Genomic DNA, 25,039 nt, shown 5'->3' on the forward strand with positions numbered 1-25,039 from the left:
GGAATTCTTTCCCATTCTTGCTTGATGTACAGCTTAAGTTGTTCAACAGTCCGGGGGTCTCCGTTGTGGTATTTTAGGCTTCATAATGCGCCACACATTTTCAATGGGAGACAGGTCTGGACTACAGGCAGGCCAGTCTAGTACCCGCACTCTTTTATTATGAAGCCACGTTGATGTAACACGTGGCTTGGCATTGTCTTGCCAATCATGGCACCCACCTGTTCCCAATTTGCCTGTTCACCTGTGGGATGTTCCAAATAAGTGTTTGATGAGCATTCCTCGACTTTATCAGTATTTATTGCCACCTTTCCCAACTTCTTTGTCACGTGTTGCTGGCATCAAATTCTAAAGTTAAGGATTATTTGCAGTTTGAACATCAAATATGTTGTCTTTGTAGCATATTCAACTGAATATGGGTTGAAAATGATTTGCAAATCATTGTATTCCGTTTATATTTACATCTAACACAATTTCCTACATCATATGGAAATGGGGTTTGTGTATATATATGTGTATATATATATATATATATATATATATATATATATATATATATATATATATATATATATATATATATATATATATACATATATATATGCAGTGTTTCCCCCAGAAAATGTGTTAGTTAAGGTGGTGAGAGGGGGCGTCGCCCGGGATAGGCGGCAGGACGGGGAAGGGGGTGGGTGGAAAACACAGTGTAACTCGGCATGTCACCGTCACGTCTCCACCTCATCGCTGCCACCACAGCGTGGGGGGGGGGGGGGGGGGGGCAATAGACTACAGACTCTGATTACATTGAACTCATTGTTTATTAAAAAATAACCGAATAACAATATCTTATAATAAATAAAAATATTAGCGAAATATAGAAGCCTACAATTTTTGGTTGTGTTTTCCGCTCCATTTGCAGAATGGCGATATACGATATATATCTCTATATTTTTTCCGTAAAGTATAAACAAAACACAAAACAGTCCTAGTTACCTGAGATACTAAGTATGTCATTATTAGTAAGTCAATATTTTGAATACCAATACATTCAGTCTATTCTAGTGGGAAACCATTAGCCATTTCCATTCACCCATCCATCAATTTTCGTCTGCCTATCCGGGTCACGGGGCAGCAGTCTCAGTGGGGATTTCCCAGTCTCTGGCCACCTCTTCCAGTTCCACTGGAGGAACACAGAAGCGTTTCCAGGCCAGCTGTGGGACATAATTCTTCCAACGTGTCTTAGGTCTATCCCAAGACCTCTTTTCAGTTGGGCGTGACCAGAATACCTCGCCGGGGACTAAATGCCCGAGCCACTTCAACTGACTCCTTTTGATTTGAAGGGGCAGAAGCTTTATCTTTTTACCTGTGTGTCCAAAGCATGCGGATGCAGGTCTGATATTACAACTACAAAGTCGATCATAGACTTGCGACTTAAGAGTGTCCTAATGCCACGTGCAATTATGGACATTCTTATGTTCGAACATGGTATTTGTTATGGACAGTGGTTAGCACAGGACTTATAAAATAACGCCACATGGGTTTATTTTGGGAATGCCGTTGCTTCCAATCACGCTCCTCCAGGTCATACTGTTATTGCTACCCCCTACAGTTGCAATTCTTAGTACCATATTTTTCGGATTATAAATCGCTCTGGAGTATACGTCGCACCTGCCAAAAATGCATAATAAAGAAGGAAAAAAACATATATACGTCGCATTTTTGGGGGAAATTTATTTGATAAAATCCAACACCAATAATAGACATTTAAAAGGCAATTTAAAATAAATAAAGAATAGTGAACAACAGGCTGAATAAGTGTATGTTATATGACGCATAAATAACCAACTGAGAACGTGCCTGGTATGTTAACGTAACATATTATGGTAAGAGTCATTCAAATAACTATAACATATAGAACATGCTATACGTTTACCAAACAATCTGTCACTCCTGATTGCTAAATCCAATCAAATGTTCTTCCTCGTTGTCGCTCCTGGCATGCGCCGCTCCCTTTCTTTCTGCTGCTCGATCGCCGTTTTCTGCTGCATATTTCACTACGTCCAGCTTGTAATCTGCAGTGTATGATTTCCTTTTCGGTGCCATTTTAGTTCAGCCCTTCTCAGTTTTTATAAGTTACCGCCAATGTTGAAATAATCAATTTTAATAGCTACGGATGCAGTTAGCATCCCATGACCCACAATGCACTTCTGCCATGACCCGCCCCCGCCAAATTCTTATTGGTTGACATGTGTGACGATTGCTGACGTGTGTGTGACGATTGCGGACATTTGCTTCGTCTCTTACGCGAATAAGATAAATAATATTATTTGATATTTTACGGTAATGTGTTAATAATTTCACACATAAATCGCTCCGGAGTATATGTCGCACCACCGGCCAAACTATGAAAAAAACTGCGATTTATAATCCGAAAAATACGGTAGATTGCAGTATTTATGTATTATTTATTCGGATACCTCACCAGTTGCTGGCCCAGCAAGAATTTGTCAAAATCTGATCAATCAACTCTTGAAATCCATGTCTCAGGATTATTTACACAAACAAAACAGGACCGGGCAGCATGGTGGATCAAGGGTTAGTGCATGTGCCTCACAATACGAAAGTTTTGGGTTCGATCCCCGGGCTCGGGGTCTTTCTGTGTGGAGTTTGCATATTCTCTCTGTGCCTGCGTGGGTTCCCTTCGGGTACTCTAGCTTCCTCTCACCTCCAAAGACACGCACCTGGGGATAGGTTGATTGGCAACACTAAATTGGCCCCAGTGTGAATGTTGTCTGTCTGTCTATCTGGCGAAGTTGGTAGAGTGGCTGTGCCAGCAATCGGAGTGTTGCTGGTTACTGGGGTTCAATTCCCACCTTCTACCTTCCTAGTCACGTCGGTTGTGTCCTTGGGCAAGACACTTCACCCTTTGCCTCTGATGGCTGCTGGTTAGCGCCTTGCATGGCAGCTCACCGCCATCAGTGTGTGAATGGGTGTGTGAATGGGTAAATGTGGAAATACTGTCAAAGCGCTTTGAGTACCTTGAAGGTAGAAAAGCGCTATACAAGTATAACCCATTATATCTGTGTTGGCCCTGCGATGAGGTGGCGACTTGACCATAGTGTAGACCGCCTACCGACCGAATGCAGCTGAGATAGGCTCCAGCACCCCCCGCGACCCCGAAAGGGACAAGCGGTAGAAAATGAATGGCTGAACAAAACAGGACAATTACGTTCACCCAAATTTCAAGACTTGTTAATTTAAACATTATTGTTCATACTATGTTAAATGTGTTTGTGTTTCCTTTTTCTAGCAACTTCGCACTTTTAGAAGAAAGTGTAACCAGCCCAGAATCGACCTGGCTGAGTTTATGAAGTACCTAGCAGACCATTACAACTGTGAATCTCCCTACGAGCTGGGCATCAGGATACACAGTCTTGGGCTACCCATAGCGGTAAGGTTTTAGTAGCCATTCTTTTTCTATTGAGAGTTTCTGGCTGAGCCTGTGATACTTGACATTAATTTAAAATAAATGTGTGCATAAAATGGATCAGCACTGCCTATTTCTTCTTTAGACATTAGGTAAGGTGAGTCGTTTTGAGCATGCCATAATGGACCAGGCCAAAGAAACCATCCACAAAGAGCTGGAAGAGGAGACTCTTGAGCAACTAAGAAAGCTAAAGAAGATTGTCCTGGCGCCATTACAAGGCACAAGCTCCTACTTTACAGGGAACATGGAACTCAGAAAAATATATGCCTCCATGACTGCAGCAGAAGTGGTGCTGAGTGTCTTCTCAAATGCTGAACGGGTGTTCAAAACCATGTTGTTAAAGGTAGGTGGGAGGAATTCAAAATAGTATGTGTTTCTTAATATACAGTGTATCGCAGGGGTTACGACCCCCTCACACGTGGTAGGTGAATTTCCGCAAAGTAGGGATGCTGTTTATTTTATGATTTTTATACAGGGGCCGCACTACACCGGGGTTAGGATGGGATATAGTCCTGTCATAAATCTATTCATCCCCAGTTGAGCCCCCCAGCATTTAAGGGGCCCTATTATGTAAAACCAACTTTTCTTAACTATTGGTGACATTTTAAATCAAACACTGGAAGCATTGCAGAGATATTTATAAAACAACCTTGCCTTCCTTCATACTTCCTCCAAAGGAGCTGTTTGGAATTTGCCCCATTTTGACGTCCCACTGGTGATGTCAGTGGATTATCTATGTATGGTAGAAATGGCGCCACATAAATAAGACTCCCAGCAAAACGGGACAGCTAATCATCTCCGCGAGTCCATCTTTGCCTAGCCTATCACCGGGCTGAGTCCTTTTTCCTAGGGCCAATTACGCAACCGGGTCCATCTTTATAATCGCTTGTCAAATGTCCAGCTTAGGGATGTCCGATAATGGCTTTTTGCCGATATCCGATATTCCGATATTGTCCAACTCTTTAATTACCGATACCGATATCAACCGATACCGATATCAACCGATATATGCAGTCGTGGAATTAACACATTATTATGCCTAATTTGGACAACAGGTATGGTGAAGATAAGGTACTTTTAAAAAAAATAAAAATTAATAAGATAACTAAATTAAAAACATTTTCTTGAATAAAAAAGAAAGTAAAACAATATAAAAACAGTTACATAGAAACTAGTAATTAATGAAAATGAGTAAAATTAACTGTTAAAGGTTAGTACTATTAGTGGACCAGCAGCACGCACAATCATGTGTGCTTACAGACTGTATCCCTTGCAGACTGTATTGATATATATTGATATATAATGTAGGAACCAGAATATTGATAACAGAAAGAAATGGGGGGAGGGAGGTTTTTTAGGTTGGTGCACTAATTGTAAGTGTATCTTGTGTTTTTTATGTTGATTTAATAAAAAAAATAAAATAAATAAATTTAAAAAAACGATACAGATAATAAAAAAAACGATACCGATCATTTCCGATATTAAATTTTAACGCATTTATCGGCATCGGACATCCCTGGTCCAGCTCTATCTTTTGACTGCCCAATCACAGCGTGAATGCAAATAATATACAAAACCCAAAACCAGTGAAGTTGGCACGTTGTGTAAATCGTAAATAAAAACATAATACAATGATTTGCTAATCCTTTTTAACCTATATTCAATTGAATAGACAAGATACTTGATGTTCAAACTAGAAAATGTTGTTATATTTTGCAAATATTAGCTCATTTGGAATTTGATGCCTGCAACATGTTTAAAAAAAGCTGGCACAAGTGGCAAAAAGACTGAGAAAGTTGAGGAATGCTCATCAAACATTTATTTGGAACATCCCACAGGTGAACAGGCTAATTAGGAACAGTTGGGTGCCATGATTGGGTATAAAAGCAGCTTCCATGAAATGTTCAGTCAACTCTTTGTGAACAAATGCGTGAGCAAATTATCAAACAGTTTAAGAACACAATTTCTCAACGAGCTATTGCAAGGAATTTAAAGATTTCACCATGTACGGTCCGTAATATCATTAAATGGTTCAGAGAAAGGTTCAGAGAATCGGGAAAATCACTGCACGTAAGCGGCAATGCCCGTGACTTTCGATCCCTCAAGCGGTACTGCATCAAAAAGCGACATCAGTGTGTAAAGGCTATCACCACATGGTCTCAGGAACACTTCAGAAAGCCACTGTCAGTAACTACAGTTTGTCGCTACATCTGTAAGTGTAAGTTAAAACTGTACTATGCAAAGCGAAAGCCATTTATCAACAACACCCGGAAACACAGCCGGCTTCACTGGGCCCAAGCTCATCTAAGATGGACTGATGCAAAGTGGAAAAGTCTTCTGTGGTCTGACGAGTCCACATTTCAAATTGTTTTTGGAAACTGTGGACGTCGTGTCCTCCAGAACAAAGAGGAAAAGAACCATGCGGAATGTTCTAGGCGCTAAGTTCAAAAGCCAGCATCTGTGATGGTATGGGGGTGTATTAGTGCCCAAGGCATGGGTAACTTACACATCTGTGAAGGCGCCATTAATGCTGAAATGTACATACAGGTTTTGGAGCAACATATGTTGTCAACCAAGCAATGTTATCATGGACGCCCCTGCTTATTTTATCAAGACAAGCCACATGTTACAACACATGGCTTCATACTAAAACAGTCTCCCATTGAAAATGTGTTGTGCATTATGAAGTGTAAAATACGACAACGGAGACTCCGGACTGTATGGTCCATTCCAGCTGTAAAAACAATACATAAGGAATTAATGTAAGTGTTTAGATCACAGCGACAATACAATCACATCTGATTCAGTTCTCCCTGGGAGGAGCTTGTAAATGATCCCAAGGGATTTGGAACCATATTTACTCAGTAGAACATTGGTAACACACTTTGCTGTAAAAGAGTGATATACCTGTACTGCAGCGCTTGAAAGAACCCCTTGATCAAGAAGGCAAATGTTCAGGCACAACTAAAGTTTTTCAATTAACACCTAAATGAATCTGAAAAGGTTTCAGAAATTGTGATGTGGTCAGACGAAACTAAGATTAAGCTCTTTTGCATAAATTAAAATCGCACAGGAAAGGCTGAGTGAGACCCCAGGAAAACCATCTCCACTGTCAAACATAGAGGTAGAAACATTCTGCTTTGCTGTTTCTCTGCTAAGTTTACAAAAAGACCACACTGTGTTGCTGAACAAGGCCATGTGTCATAGAATCTTGGATGATAACCTCCTCACCTCAGCCAAAACACTAATGCTGAGTCTGGGTCTCCTGCTTTCCTGGCCCCCACTGCCCTGCGCTCATACCATGCATTCTTGCCATGGCTTATTTGCTTGTCCCATCACTTCTGTTCTGCTTTATTACCTCAATTTCTCTGACTAATGGTCGATTCCATTCTTACTTTGGAGTTGTTTTGTGACTCTTATTACACTGTGCATGTATGTGTTCATGGATAAGTGCCGTGCCCTAGACCGCCTCTTTTAATCATTCCAAAAGAGAAACATTGTGCAGGGTGGGCACGATTGAGTGCATTTACATTAATCAATCATTCCGTGCTTTAGATGTTAAGTGGAGCTAAGATCCTAAAGTTGCCAGGTAAGTCTGCACAGTTTAATCCCATAAATTTTTGTCAGAAACTGAATCTTTAGAGTTGCCAAGTGACAGCCTCACAACTATAAGGCTTTGAGTATCTGTAAAGAAGAGTTATTCCATTTGAAATGTGCTCTGACCAACTACAGGAAACACCTGACCTCTGTGCTGACAGCAAGTGTTTCTTCATCAAGTATTAAATACTCTTTTGCTCAAGGATCAAACACTTTACCTTTAATTTTAACACAGGTTAAAAACAACCAGAAAAAGTCCTTATGTGCATAACATCATTATTACCCTCATTCCCATGGTGAAAGTCTGATAACCTCTGACTGCAGCTTTACATATTTTGATATTTGATTTTTTTATTTTATTTTATTTCAGCATGTCCAGAATTTCTTAACCCATGTGGCAGGCAACAAGCTGGCAACAGCTATGTTTCAGCTGGCAATCTGTGGTGGCTCGCTGGCAATCCCACCAGACCAGGAAGCTAAGGAGAAAGTTTCCAAAACCTCGAAACAAACGAACCAAATGGAAGCCATATCTAGCGCAGAACTTCCCAGTGAAGGTATTAACTCAATATGAATAATGTGAAGGTTTATGATGTGACAGGATGTATTCTTTCATATATTGACGCAATTAATTCCTTCTTATTTCGTGTCCGCCTATTAGCCACAGTGAAGCAGTTCCTTAAAGAGTGCCTATCGTCGATGACCTCAACCATTCAATTAGCTGACATTGCCTCCCTTGAGAGGAAGTTGACCAAGCACTTTCAGGTCAAAGACTTTTATTCCTTGGGGAAAGGCAGCTTCTTGGCCTTCTTGGTTAAGCACATTCAGGTAGAGTACAAATGTGCACGTGTAAGCATTTGAATATCAAATGTTAATTTGGGGTATCACTTAAACACCAATTATATACGGTACTATATTGTGTTGAGAACAGCTTCTGCAGGACATGCTTGGTTCAGCAGTGATTTTGGGAAGCTGTGGCATCGAACCTGCAGGAAGTGGTTTCAGACCCACCCGACAAGACATATTTGAGTTCATCAAACAGTGTGGTCAAAATACTTCTGGTGGTCAAGATGAAGTGAGTCTACAAACATACCGAACAACACTCCTATCTGTCCTATTTGTGAATTATGTTATCTGCGCAATTTCTAGATGTCTCATATTGAATTTGCACTGCGTTCCCACTACGGGGTGCAAGACAGTCGGGAATTAGGCTACGGCACGCTGCAGACATTGGCCAGACTTGTCCAACGCCAGAAAGACCTAGCAGGAGGAGGCCTCAGCCAGGTCTTCTTTGAGTCGGCCTTATTTGCCAAGCATGGCATTTTAAGGTAAGGCCACTGCTTTGATGCAAATGTCTGAAGACAAACCCACTGTACTCTTGACTGCCACTACTACTGTCTGTTAGCTGCTCCTAGTGAGTTAGTCCTACTAATCTGTGTCCTTTGTATCGCCAGTGCTGAAAGTGGCGGTGAAGCCGTGGGGCCCCTTGGGGAGATGTCCAAAACCCAGGCACTGGCCAGCTTGCAGTCTTGTCCTTTGTTAGAGGATTTAAGTGAATGGAGTCAATGGGATCTCATCTTTAAACCCTTTCATGGGTCCCTGAAAACATTTATTGAGAGAAATGCTGGTAGGTCATTCAGTCATTCAGTTACGGACAGTAACAAGCTACATCTAGCTAAGCTACGTAGCTTAACTACATTTTCTAGTAGTTTAGCGGTAGTTTAGCTACTTTTTGAACGAGTAACTTTTCCTGTAGCTTAGCTACTTTTAGACCCATGAAGCTAGGGAGCTTACATTAGAGCTACAAGCTACAAAGAAAGAAAATGAACTGTGAATCCAGGCCAAAACAAATATGGAGAAATTACAATGACTTGGATGAATGAGAACATCCATACATACGGAGAAAATCCATGCTGATTGGCTGGTGTTCGTATGATGAGTCACAATTGGCTAATGTTAGGGCGAAACATTATGGAATGGCCAATCGGAGGCAAAATAAGGCGGGTCATCGAAACTAGTAAGCAAAATCCCAACAGCCACGCATTAGTGTCACATGACGACAAGCTCGTCAGAGACAGAGGGATGCTTCAAGGAGACGGCTCAAAAAAAAACATACTTGAAATGGTCCTTGGAATTCTCTCCAACAGATTAGATTTTTGGCTTTAGTGATGAAGATGACATGGTAGAAACCCACAATAATGCGTGTCCTTAGCCATATTTAGACAAAGGTATGCATTTAGAGAAAACAATGCCTAGAACCTTAGTTTTTAGTTACCGGTATTTACCCTGTAAAACAAAATCCTAACTGCTCTCTTCATCGAAGACGTGGACCACAAATTTAGGAACACACTTTAAGGTGCATTGAGTTCATGAAAAGTTTTACTGCACATAACCATTATGAACTGTTCCCAAACAACACACAATTCATTGTTTTTATTTTGTCAAGATATAGATAGATGCTGTTTTTTTACTGTTGGTAGAGAAAATGAATAGCATTATAGGGGTGAGCCAAAGAAAAGGCAAACTAAATAAATACATACAGTGAGGTGCGGGGACTCTAGAGGTAGTTGTAGGGTGTCCCCAGCTAAATTACAGACTGTTAATAGTAATGGACCAAATACCATTTGTACACTCTCAGTTACATTAACATTGATATTATACATGTGGACCCATAGATAGAAATGCCGTTAAATGTAGCAAACTACTTTTGTAGTGTAGCTTGCTACAATTTTCCGGGGATAATTTGCCTGTAGCTTAGCTACATTTAATCAAGAGTAACTTGTAGCTTATTTTACTACATTTTCCAATTAGCTTGCCCATCACTGCAGTCATTATCACAAAATATTTAAAATATAATTATGCACTGGGGAAAAATTGGTTGTTAGAAATGCTAAAAAAAGACAACTACTAATAAATGTACACAATACTTGTGTTTTTTCTGTTTTAATAGACAACACAGGTAATTCAGGTCTGGCGGCACTAGAGGTATCACCATGTTTGTGGCTCAGAATCACCACACTTACAGGAGACAAGGATTTTGCCAATGCTGCCATGACCCTTGACCCTGTTGGCACAGCTGGCCACCTGGTGTCCATTATTGTGGCCGATGGGATCACAAATGCACCCACAGCACTCTTAGCCAATCACATTCAGAGCTCTCTGGCTGAAGCTGTTGCTAAAGAAGGTAAAACTAACAAAACAAGATTTGACCTTAAATTTGTGTGATCTATTTTTCAATGGAGTCTGGTAGGTTGCTTTAATAAGGTTTTGGCTTTTTTAGATCTGTCCCGAGCTGAAGAGGACCTGTCATGTTACAGCACAGTGGCTAATTTCCTTTTGGATTGTTTGGTTCGAATCCCGAACAGAATCTGTCAAGCTCTTTTGCAGCAGGTAGGTGCAATGCAAGATGCTCCATAGTTTTTATTTTGCTGTAAATTTGGTCTGATGAACAGTCCAAAGTATTAAAAGATTATAATTAAGATTAATTATTTTACCAGCCAATAGTTGTTTAATTGAGTCGTATACATTAAAGTCGTATACAGTACAGGTACATACTGACATGTCCGGAAAACACATTTATTTAGATTACAAGTTTAGCAATGTTATGTATTGTTACAGATTATATTAACTTTTTAAGTCGTCTTGACCAAAAATATTTTTAACTATTGATGAATTGTATTGCCTAAAATTAATTATGGGTGTGGTTGTTAATACTATATAGCCCTAAATAGAGGCTTCTTCATTAATTGATTCTGTATCTCAATTAACCACCAGGTAATTTTTTTTTCATTTTAAGTTTGAATAGGCAATTAATTTAACAATTTGTTTAAAATTCTAACAAATAACAGCTCTGTTCCAATAGATGCCTCCTACCCCACACCCTAAGAAAATAAATAATTGGTGATGCCACTCGGTGGCTTTAATTAGTGAGGGTATCGACCAGGTTATAAGAATCCTGAATAGAAAATGGCTGGGCCAATCTTTTTCAAGACCTGGTTTTGTACACTTACCTGTGCTTATTAACCAGAATCAAAGACAAATTGAATCTCGTTTAACATATTATTATTTAGGTATAATTTTTAGGGCTGTCAAGGTAATATTTTAATACGATTAATCACACTCTTGAAGGTTATTATTTGCTTGCATAAAAAATTGCTTGAGAAAATACCCCAACATTTGGATACAAATGCAGTTTTTTGGAGTGAGAACGTTATTTTTTTAAATGTTTTACTGAACTGCAAGTCATTGATTTGCTCAAACTTGGTGACATATTGCACCCTATTACATCTGTATTTACTCTGCCTTAGTTTAACCACTTGCTTTACTAAACAAGCTTATTTATCTTCGTAGAAGCCCTGATCTCTTTTTTGTTTTGTTTTTGTTTTATTTGTACCTCCAAAGGCATTGTTTAACTTATCTGTGGTAAACATAGGTAAGCTCAGCCAACATTTTGTTGTCCTTTGCTGTGGATGCCCTAAGTAGCTCCTTCTGCACACTTATGTGATTACTGTGATCTTTTTTCTTGGTGTGCAATACAAATGTTAATGTTTTTTGTTTATTTTGATCTTTTATTGATGTGTATTAGTAGGCAGTATGTAGTATTTATTACACATTTTTAGTTTTTCATTACTTCTGTTACTGTATGTAAACCCCTGCACTGCATCGATTGTGGGATGGATAAAAGTATCTTATCCGATCATATCTTATTCATGCTAGCGGCGCCATCCTCACGTTCATGTTTCACTTTAAGATAGTATTTTAAACTTGATGTGCGCCCATTATAAGAAAGTTTGCCGCTGCAATACCAACTAAGTACCTCAGATTTATCTAAAGTTCCGTCAGAGTTTGTTTTGAAGCAAAATTGAGCGCAGACTGGAGCACATCTAACTATCATCACACTAGCGTGTGACATCATTACCGGTATTTCCTGTGCAATGTGCGCTGTCTTCCCGCGGTCAAGAGAAACACTGATTAATCTTCATTAATTTTTGATAATGCAATATTTTTTTTTTATTAATCACATGCAATATCGTTGACAGCCCTAATTATTTTATTATCAGTCGTTTAGGAGGTGACTCTGTAATATAATGATAAGGGAACAACTGGTATTTTTGTCATTGGACCAAAGGCTATGCAATAAAAGCATATGCATAATGTAAGATTGGACAGATTTCATGACTTAACCACAAAACAAAACTAATATATTCTAAAACATTCTACTGGGTTGAATACACTGGTTATTTTAATGTTCTGCTTTTATAACCAACTAAGATTTCTAAAATGATACAGTATATAAAGACTGTATCATTATACACAGTATATGTATTCATAATTTTTGTTTAATATTTTATTCTGGATATTTTTTACGTTTCCCTCAGCAAATAAAGCTATCCAACATTATGTTCATGTCTTTGTAAAGCTCCTAAAAGCAGCAGGGGGTCAAATACTTATTTCTTCCACAATAGTTAGCATCTCCAGTTTGTAGGAGCAACTCTGTTAGTTGAACAAGTTGGATATATAGCATAACATCATAGCAGCAGAACATTATATTTGTACAATTATGTATGTTGTTTTAAATAGTGCTTGAAAACAAAAAAAATAATTATGATAAAACCTCCACCAAATTAGACATTTACATGGTCTTTGCCGTAGTGCTCATTAAAAATGCATGCAAACTCAATACAAAGCATTTGATGAAATGACATCTATGTATTCATGTGTCCTTTAGGTGTTTTTGGAGCCTTTGTCCAGAGTCTTGGGTCAGACCAAGTCAAAACAGGTTCTGATTACTGTGGCCCAGTCAAACTCAAAGCACATCAACTGTTTGCATCGACTGGGCATCCTCTTGGGCATCACAGAGTGGGCGAAGGACTACCAAAAAAGGCTGACACCTTCACAGTGCAAAAATAACAGCTTATATCCTGGGTCTTTTGACCAGGCTATTGCACAAACACAGGTAATGAAAACTGAAAAAGAAAATACTGCCTGTAAATCAAGGGTCTCCAACCATGAGTGGTTCAGAAGGAATACAGCAATCGTAGACATACTTTTTATTTCTGTATTAAATAAAAATTAATTTACTTCATTTATTAATAACATACATTATCTAATTTTCGATTCACCTCATGGTAGAATTAACAAGGTTCTCCTCCCTGGGGCTAAAAACGTCCCAGGCCAATGAGAATAATAGTGAGAAGAAAGCAAGATTCAACCAAAGTTATTCCAGTAGATACCTAAAATATGGTTACATCTCTTCCCATAACATTGGATTAAAATTAGGTCTGGAGTACTTACTGGTCCTTCAGAGGCTTGACTTAAATGGGCGGATCCATGGGCTTGAAATGGTTGGGAAACACTATTGTAAACTAATATGATGCGTCATAATTTAGGGATATATAAGGTTCATGCTAGTGGAATAAAACAAGTCTCATAAATTGGATAACTTTTTGTGACCTTAAGCTTTACTAGTTTAATATTGTGATGAAATTTGTCATATTTAATTGGTCAAAACGTTGTTAAAGATGCTGTTTGCAACTCCCTCACAGTAATATTTTTTAAAGCAAACAATATAACAAGAACACCACCGGTGAGCTTATGTTACCATTAGTGGTTTAACAGAACACATTTGACATTGATAATTGTCTGTTTTTCACAATTACAAAGTTTATGTAATAAAATATGTTGCCTGCCCGAATAAAATGATTGATGTTGACGGCGGTCGCTCACCCGGTCACGTCAACACGTACGTGCAGGGAGCGCGTGCACACATACAAAAGCAATCCAAGAGAAGCAACAAACAATTTGCAGTCATTTTGTTGTTATGATAGAATATACATTCAATGACAGCTAACGCTACCTATCCTAATTGCTTGTAGTAGCTAAGAACGTTCGTAATTACGTCGGGTATGAGAAGTCGTTAGAGTGCGGGATATACTGTGTAAAATACATTGGAAAGTTGGCGCCCTCTAGGCTACTGTGTAAATGTTGCAAACAGCCCCTTTAATATTTAACACTATTTTGTTATGTTATTATCATTGTCATGTTTCACCATTCTGGCTCTGGCAGAGGTAATATTTATTTATGTGTCACTTCAGTCTAATTTAGACTCTGAGAGCAGTAGTCTGTCGAGTCTGAACATGAGCGAAGATGCGCATTTGGAAGACAACACAACAGACAAGAACAGCCATCCCTCCTCTCATGTCAACCAGGGCCCTCAAGGTGAATGCCAGGCAATATATGATATTCTGTGTTGATCTGTTGCTTTTAAAAGTAAACAAAAAAAATATTATAATCATTTTCCATCAGGGACTACAGAGCAAAACGAGTCATCAGAGGAAGGATCGGATAAAGAAAAGCTGATTGAATTTACCCAAGGTGACAATCAGCCAGAACTTTTGGATTCTAATGAAGTGGAGATGGCAATCAGTCAATCAGAAACATTAGATTTCAAAAGAGCCATAATTGAAGAAATAAGGTTTGTGCTCTTTTTTTTATTTTTTATTGTTTGGACAGTTTATTTTTTGTGAAGTAAAGGTTATCAATTAATTCATTCTCTCTATACTGGTTACAAAAGGAAAAACGAGTTTGGAATTGGTGTTAAACTGACAGCTGAAGGTCAGAAGCTGATGCAGGTCCAACAGAACATGGTTGGCAGAAGTTTGGATCGCCTCTCAACAGAGCTTTACAGCAAAGACACACATTTTGTTCTGGAACTCATTCAGGTGCACTATTAACACACTTATTGTAAAAAAAAAAAAAAAAATCTGCTTTGAGTATATTTGCATTGAGTTACTCCTGCATGTAAATACTGTACATTTGTCATTGCCATAGATTACAATAAAATAGAATAAAGTTTTTTCGGCTCTAGGTAAATTCAGGCAAGGTGATCAATATTAACACACAAAAGAATACAATTATGTAAATATTAATGCTATAAGGCAATTTAATATTATAAATAGAAGCTGTATTGTACAACTGTTAAGGAAATAACAACACTTGATACGTCCAAATTTCATTCCATATTGTAGTATACATACATTTTATGAAATCTATAATCCAAAAGAATGCTAACTGATGTATTACTATTGCGATAAAAGTAATTCACTTTCCTAATTTGTTCCTGGGTTTGGATGCCTTACTTGAGGATGTTCAAAAAACACCTTATAGAGATGCCTTGCGCTGACACTTTCTCTTACAGTTTCCGATAAAGTTTTCTAAGACTAAAGATGTGTTGGATTGGCATGTATTTTCGTGTATGTTCTGATTTAAGGTTAGTTAGGCTTTTCTTAGATTTTTTTTATGGTTGTGTTGTAAATAATGTCTTGGTGGGTGTGCTAAGGAGGCAGACACTTTAGTGTGTTAAACTTAAGAAGACCAAATGTGACAAGGTTTCCCCTAAACTGCCAAGATACCTGTGGCGGTGGGGGCGTGGTTATGGGCGTGGTCACCATGACGTCATCAAGTAATTTGCATATTTTGCTGCGATATGATTTTCTTCAAAAAGGCTAAAAAATGTATACATACATTTAAAACAAATCTTTTATTATGAATTTGTATTAACATATATTTTTTTAATAGTTTTGCCATATTTTCAATTGTTGTTGCTTTTTGTACATTGTACTTTGTTGAGATTTTTTCAAGTTTTTCCAGACTTTTAATGACTTCTTAAAATGAAAAACAACTAGCAACAAATCTTTTTCTGGTGTTATTACAAAATGTACTCTTATTTAGAGACTCTTAATTTCTGTCTCTCGATGTCGCTGACTAAAGAGGCATGACGTCACACTCGTTTGGCGCTGTTGCTCGAGTTGGACTTTTTCTTCTTAGAAGCCACCACTGGCCTAAATATTTGCACATTTTGCAGATGGCTGTCCGCGGGTATATCTGCAATGTATATTAAAATTATGTCCACATGATTTCATACATGCTGACAATGCTCAAGACAGTCACAAAGGCATGCGTTTTGTTTACATCCAGTTTCGGTAGCGCAGTTTTTGGTGATCAAAGTCTTTTTTCGATGGTCAACTTTAGTAAAACACAAGCTTCTCAGTGGGTGAGATAACTCCTCTAAAGTACTGGCTTAGGTATAGATGTGTGTGTCCAAGTTAAAGGAAATGGCGGAATGTCTTCTTCGAATTGATTTATTACAATCTTTGCAAGCTGGGTAACGTTTGCTGTGGTCTATAACGTCATACAAACCACTATCAGAAATGCAGGCAATATTACATACAGATAATGTGTCATGAGAAATGCAGATATAAATTAAATACACAGAGGACATAGGAAATTAAATGAGCTCAAATATACCTACAAACGAGGCATAATGATGCAATACGTACATACAGTTAGCCTAAATAGCATGTTAGCATTGATTAGCTTACAGTCATGAACTGACCAAATATGCTTGATAAGCACTCCACACAAGTCAATAACATCAACAAAGTTCACCTTTGTGCATTCACGCACAGCATATAAAGTTTGGTGGACAAAATGAGACAAAGAATGAGTTGCATAAGATATGTCTTTCTCTGGCATCGTTGAAGAAAGTTATACATGTAAACAAACTGCGTTGAGTTCAAAGACCGCCAAATATAGTAGGACAAAACGGTACTCGCCAAATACTCTCATCAGAGAATCATGTTTGATATAAGCAGTGGGATTTCTAACAATTAGGGAGGTTTGTGTCATGTTGTCCTCATACAGAAACCCTATTAAAACAAATATATATATTTCTTCCCCCCATCTTTTTCTATTTTCATACATTTAAAAAAAAAAGCTCCAGGGAGCCACTAGGGCGGCACTAAAGAGCCGCAGGTTGCAGACCCCCGCTCTAGGGGCTACAATATATTATGTTACTGACATTTTTTTTCAGGTAATAAAAAAAACAAAAACATATTTTCAAGGTGTGGCAGTAATACAAATGCCACATTCAATTACATTAAGGGCAAACCCTGAGCTTAATACAAGTAGGCAGAGGACCTGCTTTTGTACTGTACTGTAGTCCATACAATGTTTTGTAGTTTAAATGTTGTGTTTCCAACCATAACTCATTCTAACTTTGCATTTTTCAGAATGCTGATGACAACACCTACGCATCAGACAATGATGCTCTTCCAGCTCTGGCTTTTGTGGTTGACAGGGATTGTATCACCGTTCTTAACAATGAGACCGGCTTCCAGGAGGCAAACATCAGAGCCATCTGTAACGTGGGTCGTAGCACCAAGGGGAAACATACATACGGATACATAGGTAAGTACTAGGAGTGTGCATCTCGATATGAATCTCGATACATGGGTTACGATATGATTCACAAACAATACTTTACATTACAATTTGATGCAATATGATTAGATGCAGATGTAAGCTTTGCTTGGTGAAAAGAAAATTAAATGTATTATATATCATGTCAGACCAATGTCATGTGTTTATTTTTTTGAATAGACCCATAAAAAACAGGTGTTCCTGTATTATAAGCAAATATAACTATCAACTTCCAGGCATTGCAATCCATAAACTTAACCTGCTTAGTGGCCTTGTGGTTAGAGTGTCCGCCCTGAGATCGGTAGGTCGTGAGTTCAAACCGAGTCATACCAAAGACTATAAAAATGGGACCCATTACCTCCCTGCTTGACACTCAGCATCAAGGGTTGGAATTGGGGGTTAAATCACCAAAAATGATTCCCGAGCGTGGCCACCGCTGCTGCTCACTGCTTCCTCACCTCCCAGGGGGTGATCAAGGGTGATGGGTCAAATGCAGAGAAAAAATTTGCCACACCTAGTGTGTGTGAGAATCATGGGTACTTTAACTTCAACTTTAAAAGAAAGAAGATGTGTGAATAAAAAATGCTAATTATGATTAGAACTGTAAATTAATGTTCTTCTGTTGATTCTTGGTTTAGTTGTATTTTTATCTGTTGTATATTGTTAAATGTTAGAGTATCAAATTTTATCAAAAGACTGAAAGGTTGAGATATTCACGAAATCTATTGGCTGGCTCATTCACATGAACGATAGGTTTGTTTGTATTTGAAGCGTGAAAATTATGAAACATTTTAATCTCAAACAAGGCAGAAACAGCGGCATATTTGCACAGAGTGGGTGTGGGTCTCCTCTCTGCTCTGATGAGAATAGAATAGACTTTATTGTGATTGCACTTAAACCAGCGTTTCTCAAAGTGTGGGGCGAGCCCCACTGGTGGGGAATAGAGACATGACAGGTGGGGCGCGAGGAACGGGAAGAAATTTCACTTTAATTTTTTTTTTTTTTTTAATTATATTCTTAGATTTTTTTTTTTACTATGCTTTCATTTTCTATACACACTGTAAATCACTTTGTGATTCTGTCTGTGAAATCCGCTATATAAATAAATGTAAATTATTTATTTTTCCTGTAGGCATTAAATTTCTAGGTAGGAGCGCAAGTTTGACAGACATAGCAACAGTAACTAATGGGGGCGGGGCTAAGCCGAAGCTTTGTGAATGGCGAGTCACTGTGCGAGGATTTGCTGTTTTGCAAATACATAAAAAATACAGCCACTGCTGATGAGCTGTTCAAGATAATGGACAGTTTCCTCAAAGAACACGACCTTAAATGGGAAAACTGTGTGGGCTTTTGCTCTGATGGCGCACAGACCATGGCAAAGTCAAGAAACGGGCTGCAGGCTCTAATAAAGAGGGTTGCGCCAAATGCGCATTGGACACACTGTGTCATTCACCGGGAAGCACTCGCGTCAAGGCAGCTCAGCCCCGAACTCAATGAGGTTTAAACAGTGGCAGTGTCAAGCCTGCAACCCCGATTTGAAAAGCTGTGCAGTGCAAAACAGGCTCATTGCAGCCACTAATGCTGGAGTACTGTAAAACTCATGTTCACTTTCCCTGTCTTGCCAAATGCATATAGCTCCTCCTTTTTTTTTTTGCAAAGATTGCAAAGTGGCACTTTTATTTTTATTTATTATTGAACTTGATGCAAGTTATTTGATTTATTATTGAACTTGATGCAAGTTATAACACTTTTATTTGATTTATTATTGAACTTGATGCAAGTTATAACACTTTTGTTTTATTTATTATTGAACTTGATGCAAGTTATTTTATTTGATATTGAACTTGATGCAAGTTATACCACAGCTGCACAGTTATTTTATTGATCATTGAACTTGATGTTATTTTATGTTATTGAGTTTGAATGTATACAACTTGATGTTACTTGATGTTCAATACATTTGAAAATGTTAAGCTTGGTATTAGCGTTCTGTTGGGGCGATGGGGGCAGGTGGGGCTTGAAAACTCCCCCTTGTCCAAAGTGGGGGATGACAAAAAAAGTTTGAGAACCACTGACTTAAACGAAGTACAAGCTGTCTCAGAGCAGACATTCAGTAGACTGTAGGCCTGTGATGAAAGGCCCACAGCAACACCGCTTGTACGTTGAGGACATCACAGTGTTATGCGCTTTCATGTCTCTAAACATTAAAAAAAATTGCAAGATTTGTCGCTGGTCGCTTTTGAGAAATAAAGTCATGAAGAGGAGTTGGAAATATTCTAGATTTATTGAGAAAGTTGACAACACTGCGCTGAAGTGTGTGAAAAATAAAGACGCAAAGACCCGTCTTACTTTGCTTCTGATTGGTTTATATTGCATGGTGCCTTCCGTGGTTGGCTAGATTTAGGCACTATAATTTATGGATTGGTCTGTGATTTGTTCTTTTGGTAAGTCAATCAGAATTACTTGAACTACGGCAGGCCACAAGAAAACATGTTTATTATGTGAAATACAAACCTGAGAAATGTGGCGTGAGAAAGGGTTAAATTGTATGTATTCATATCTCTAAAGTTAAAATCGGTTATCGGTTTATACCAATTAATTTTTGCGCCCCTAGTAATTATGCACAGTATGTGACATTTTAAAGCAGTAGTTGCTAATTGGCGCACAGCTGTCTGAGTCTGCACACATCCCTGTCATATATGGACCTATCGTCAAGAAATGTAAGTATTTAGAGTTTTGACGGGTGCTTCTATTTTGACCTGCACAGCTTTTATAGACTTTATGGTATTTATTGGTTGACAAGATCAGGAAAAAGACTGATGAAGCCATGCCAAGTTATACTACTCAGCCAATTAAATCAGTGCATTCCAGATGCTAAACATAACAGATACAATTGAGAAATATAGGTGAAAAGACAAATGACAGAGAGATGAGAGAGACAACCTAAAAATATATACACACTCCCCCTTGGCTTTTGCATCTAGTGCCATGGCGAAGTATTGACAATACGCTCCTAAGCATTTGGACTTCGCTCAAGTTTTGCCGTTTGCCAGCAGTGACGTAAAGCAGATGCTACAAATGTTCGTTTACTTTCAGGATGCTGTCGCACATGATGTTTGGCTTTGTTTGGGCTCTTTTTTCTTTTGCCTGTCTATATCAAAAAGAAAACAAACGTTGTCTTTTCCAAATTGGATCATTGACGCGTGTCCGATCCGATAGTTGCGTTGTTAAACGTTGGTCTCACGTGTGTTTCCAGACACAACCCGATGGCAAAGGGTGAATGTATCGTACAGACTTTTCACAAACATGGATTATGTTGCATTACTGATGAGGCAGAAAACAAACAACACAGTATTCAGAATCAATAGCCTACGGTAGCAGGGTAAAAAGTGTTAAATCCAACAATTTGAATTTAAGGCCTTAAAATGTCTAAAATTGTCCTAAAATCTCATAAAAAGTTCTTAAAAACAATTTCGGAAGGTCTTAATTTAAATTTAAAACATGCATAAAATTCAGTCTTGCTTATAAATACTTTGATTTCTGAGGACGCTATAACTATAACGCTATATCGGAGCTAAAGTAGGCTACCTGGGCTGCCCGGTCAGAATTAATCGCGCACCACCTAGTATGCTGTATGCGCACAGCGGTGTGTTGTTACAGCTTAAAGCATAGCAGCAGAGAAAATTTAACAAAAGCCCACAGTAGAGCCAAATTACATGCATAAGATGGATAAGTGCAAGTTCAACAATTTGTGGCTCCAGAACATTTAATTTGAAGCTGGTGGATGGAAACGTATTAAGTGTTTAGGACCCAGATGTGGAGCCATCGAGGAAAGAAACGTTTGTAAACATGGCATTGAAAGTGAATGGCATGATAATGTAATAAGTAAAAAATCTGGGATAAGTCTGTCAAAAGCTGCTGAAACGCCACAAACACTAGGACAACTATACAAGGCTCAACTTAACCCCCCCTAAAGGAGTGTTATGTGGGTAAAGTGACGCCAATTGCGGAAAGCAATATGAGATGTTTACTAGTGAAATCATTCTATTGCATACAGTAAGCACACGCTAATTTCTCTGTGGTAGCAGTGTAATCACAGCAGTAAAAAACTATAAAAAAAATCAACAACATAATTCTTTTATATTATTTCTATGATTTATTCCTATAATTTCAAGTCAGATTCTCATGCCTAATCTTTTCTCCAAGTTTATACAGGGAGTGACATTAAAAGCTATTAAGGTTGTGTGTTTAGTGTTTACAGTTTATGGTGAGGTGAGGAAAGCAAAGAAGATTTGCGAATGTCATCTTGTCATGCTTAAATAAAAGCTAGTCTTTGTTTATTTGCAATATGTTTTCAAAAAAGTACAAACAGGTAACATGTATTCATACATATCAGATACAAAATGAGCTAAGCAAATTTGGAGGTTAGCCACATTATTTACATCCAAATTCTGTTTGAGGCTTACAAGACATAATCACTGTCTTTCATTTTAGACAATCACTCTGTCTGCACTTTTTCACAACTTTGTGTAGATACAGTCGTAGTACTGTTGATGTTTTTATCTATTTGCTCAATTCTGACTGCCGCAAAAACAATGCAAAAGTTAACTGGTTAGGTCTAGCAAAGACGCTAACAGTCCCTCTCACAGACAATATATTGTTGTGCTTTCCTCTACCATTGCTAATGTTCTGACGGTTATGAAAAATCTGAAAAATGGCTCTTATGATGTTTGCTAATATTTTTTTCAATTAGTTTACAATAGAGAAGCTTTTGCTGTATTTAGTTAGTTTAACCATTTTGTGTTTCCCATGTGAAAGAGAGGGGAATCAATTCATATACTTAAAATTCATTCTGGCCCTCTGATTTTCCTTTGTCTTTGTACGTTTTTGTCCCTATGGATGTGAAACGGTCTTAAATTATATTCATTATGGTCTTAAAAAAGTTGTGTACGTTTTTGTCCGTATGGATGTGAAATGGTCTTAAATTATATTCATTATGGTCTTAAAAAAGTCTTAAAAAGTCTTAAATTTGACTTGTTGAAACCTGCAGAGACCCTGGGTAGCTTTGACCGCGTTGTTGGCTTGTTGTAACGAGTGATGAAAACATACAGTAAACAAACAATTGAAAACAGGCCTTATGTGGCTGTGCAGTTTATTCTTTCTACATTGATAAAACTAATAATATATTTACAGCTATTTTAGCAAAATAAACTGGAACTTGATTGTTTTAACAAGCGATAAAAAAATACAACAAACAATTAAAACTGTATGCAAACTCGCGTCAAAATGCATGAACCTACGATTATCCAACATTGTTACACCATTTATAAGTCATAAAAGACTAAATTTATTTATAGATCCCCTTTAAATTACTGAACAAACAGCATTGTGCTTGTTGATGTTCTTCACGTTCATCTGAAAATGCGGTCTGCCACAAGCTTTGATCCAACAAAAGACATTTCTCATCGTTCGTTATCGGTTTTGGAAATGTGATGACTCTTGCTCCTTTGAATCTCTCCGGTATCATATATCCGCATTACAAGTGCCCCAGTACAGTGCGAGCATTTTAGTCATATTTGCGACTAAAAATAGGTTGTGCAAGTATTGAAAAAAAAAGTAGCAAATGTGCAACTACAGATTTGAACCCTTTAATTGGCATTTTGCTCCTAAAATAAATCCATCCAAATTTAATCAAACAAGAGTAAAATGTTTGCCCATCTGTATAGCAGGTTTGAATTAAACTTCTACCATAACCATAATCAAATGGACAAGTGATTGATGCGGAAGTGTCACTTCTGTGCGCGCTGACTCTGGGAGCTGTGTGTATCCCTCCCTTCTGTGCCATGCAGAGAGGGAAGCGGTGCTGGATCCTCTATCTCAGTGGTCCCCAACCATCGAGCCACGGCCCTGTACCGGTCCGTGGATCGATTGGTACCGGGCGGCACAAGAAATGAATAAAAAAAATAAATAAATAAAATGTTATTTTTTATTTTTTATTAAATCAACATAAAAAAAACAAGATACACTTACAATTAGTGCACCAACCCAAAAAACCTCCCTCCTCATTCACACTCATTTGCACAAAAGGTTTGCCCCCACCCCCCTCTTGGATGTGGTCATCTTGATTTCCGCCCTAGTATCTGGAACGCTCACAACTCTCCTGTGACGTCATTCCCAGCTACGACTTACAACTTCCGAGGTAAATAGAACGCACCATTAGACTGAGCGTGGATTCGCTGATGTCACTCGGCAACAGGCACCGCCTTTTAAAAGCACACACAGACGCACACACTGCCCTCATATAAAAATGTTCTCAACTGCACTATGCCAGATATTTTTTAAATTTTTTTTAAGTAACACATTAATTGCTGTCCCTAGTAATTAAGCACATTTATTAAAGAGTAATTCCGTTAGTAATTAAATTAGTTTTTTGGTCAAGTAACGAGGAACTATAATTACATTTCAAAAGTAATTTTCAGAACACAGCCAGTTACACAGCATCATGATGCAGTTTGCAGATTGGTTTTCCTGGCTAAAATCTTTGTGTGTATGTTCTATAATAATGTTTTCCTTTCAAAACACCATTGTTAAAGGTCAATTATTTTCATGTTGCTGCTGTTTAAAAATGTCCTCTTAAGCCAGGGCACTTAATTTCACATTTTGTAGTTTTTTTTACCTGAAGAATCGAGCATAGCTACATGTTTTTGATTGGAGATTATATTTGACTTTTCTTATATTATTTTCAAGGCTTTTTTTTCTAATCTCAAAATACCTTTTAAATCGGCATCCTATTATGCAAAACTTATTTTTCTGACTTGTTGGTACCTGTTTGTGTGTATTTGGGATCCCCATCAGTCCAGAAAATTTGAAAACAAGGCATGGTGGTAATATTTAGTTAGGTCAACGGATAATTCCATTTATGGGTTAGTTCATAGGCCAAATTATATTGGGATGTAAGTTAGCCCTATACTTGCGTTGGCGACTGTGCTAGCACAGTTTAGGGATGTTCTCTGTGTTTAATTGAGCGTAAAAGTAGGCCTTATGATGGCAATGTGCTTATATGTATGAGTGCACATGTGTACCTTGTTTGAGTGTTAATAATGATGTGATAAATAAGACATTTCATATTGCTCCTAAATTTTTTCTGTGCTACTAATTTTTTTCATTTAGTAGCACTGATGCTACTAATGAAAAAGCTAAGCGTACAGCTCTGCCTAAGAAACATTTTTTCTGGAATAAATGGCAATTCTACTGATTTTTAGTGTCTGTCTCACTGCTCACGCCTAAGTGTTTGTGGGACAATATGCCAAGTTAGTTGTAGTAGGAGGGCACTTGAATTCCTTGCACTCTGATTGGTTGAAATACACTGACAAGCCAGAAGCATGTATCATATGACTTATTTGTGAGACTGTCTATTTGATCTCCGTAGGACAAAAAGGCATTGGTTTCAAGTCAGTGTTCAAGGTCACAGACCGTCCAGAGATTCACTCCAATGGTTTCCACTTATCTTTTGACAAGACCTGCGGGCCCATAGGATACATTCTTCCGCATTGGACCAATGATGAGAGGCCTTTGGACACACTGTTAAATGACAAATTTCAACAAAGGTTTGAATTGAATAAATGCAATTCATGAACTATTCAATGCAGTTTTGTTACAGCCTTTTGCACAGTTGATCAAATCTCCACATTTTTTCTCTTACCA

The 25,039-nt window shown here is 38.1% G+C and overlaps 1 protein-coding gene across 3 annotated transcripts in view; it reads left to right on the forward strand.

The window, feature by feature from the left end:
- The window catches only part of wu:fj29h11 (uncharacterized), a 111,764-nt gene that overhangs the window by 42,343 nt on the left and 44,382 nt on the right, over nucleotides 1-25,039 (forward strand). For all 3 annotated transcript variants that reach the window (XM_062056330.1, XM_062056328.1, XM_062056329.1), the window contains 15 exons: nucleotides 3,305-3,445; nucleotides 3,567-3,824; nucleotides 7,449-7,632; nucleotides 7,737-7,903; nucleotides 8,007-8,150; nucleotides 8,225-8,403; nucleotides 8,530-8,702; nucleotides 10,026-10,259; nucleotides 10,356-10,465; nucleotides 12,804-13,031; nucleotides 14,170-14,293; nucleotides 14,381-14,549; nucleotides 14,649-14,796; nucleotides 17,146-17,323; nucleotides 24,765-24,942. In XM_062056330.1, coding sequence (XP_061912314.1) covers nucleotides 3,305-3,445; nucleotides 3,567-3,824; nucleotides 7,449-7,632; nucleotides 7,737-7,903; nucleotides 8,007-8,150; nucleotides 8,225-8,403; nucleotides 8,530-8,702; nucleotides 10,026-10,259; nucleotides 10,356-10,465; nucleotides 12,804-13,031; nucleotides 14,170-14,293; nucleotides 14,381-14,549; nucleotides 14,649-14,796; nucleotides 17,146-17,323; nucleotides 24,765-24,942 — 2,615 coding nt within the window. The remainder of the gene's footprint in view (nucleotides 1-3,304; nucleotides 3,446-3,566; nucleotides 3,825-7,448; nucleotides 7,633-7,736; nucleotides 7,904-8,006; nucleotides 8,151-8,224; nucleotides 8,404-8,529; nucleotides 8,703-10,025; nucleotides 10,260-10,355; nucleotides 10,466-12,803; nucleotides 13,032-14,169; nucleotides 14,294-14,380; nucleotides 14,550-14,648; nucleotides 14,797-17,145; nucleotides 17,324-24,764; nucleotides 24,943-25,039) is intronic.

Source organism: Entelurus aequoreus, linkage group LG08 (assembly GCF_033978785.1).
Source record: "Entelurus aequoreus isolate RoL-2023_Sb linkage group LG08, RoL_Eaeq_v1.1, whole genome shotgun sequence".
NCBI classification, from domain to species: domain Eukaryota; kingdom Metazoa; phylum Chordata; class Actinopteri; order Syngnathiformes; family Syngnathidae; genus Entelurus; species Entelurus aequoreus.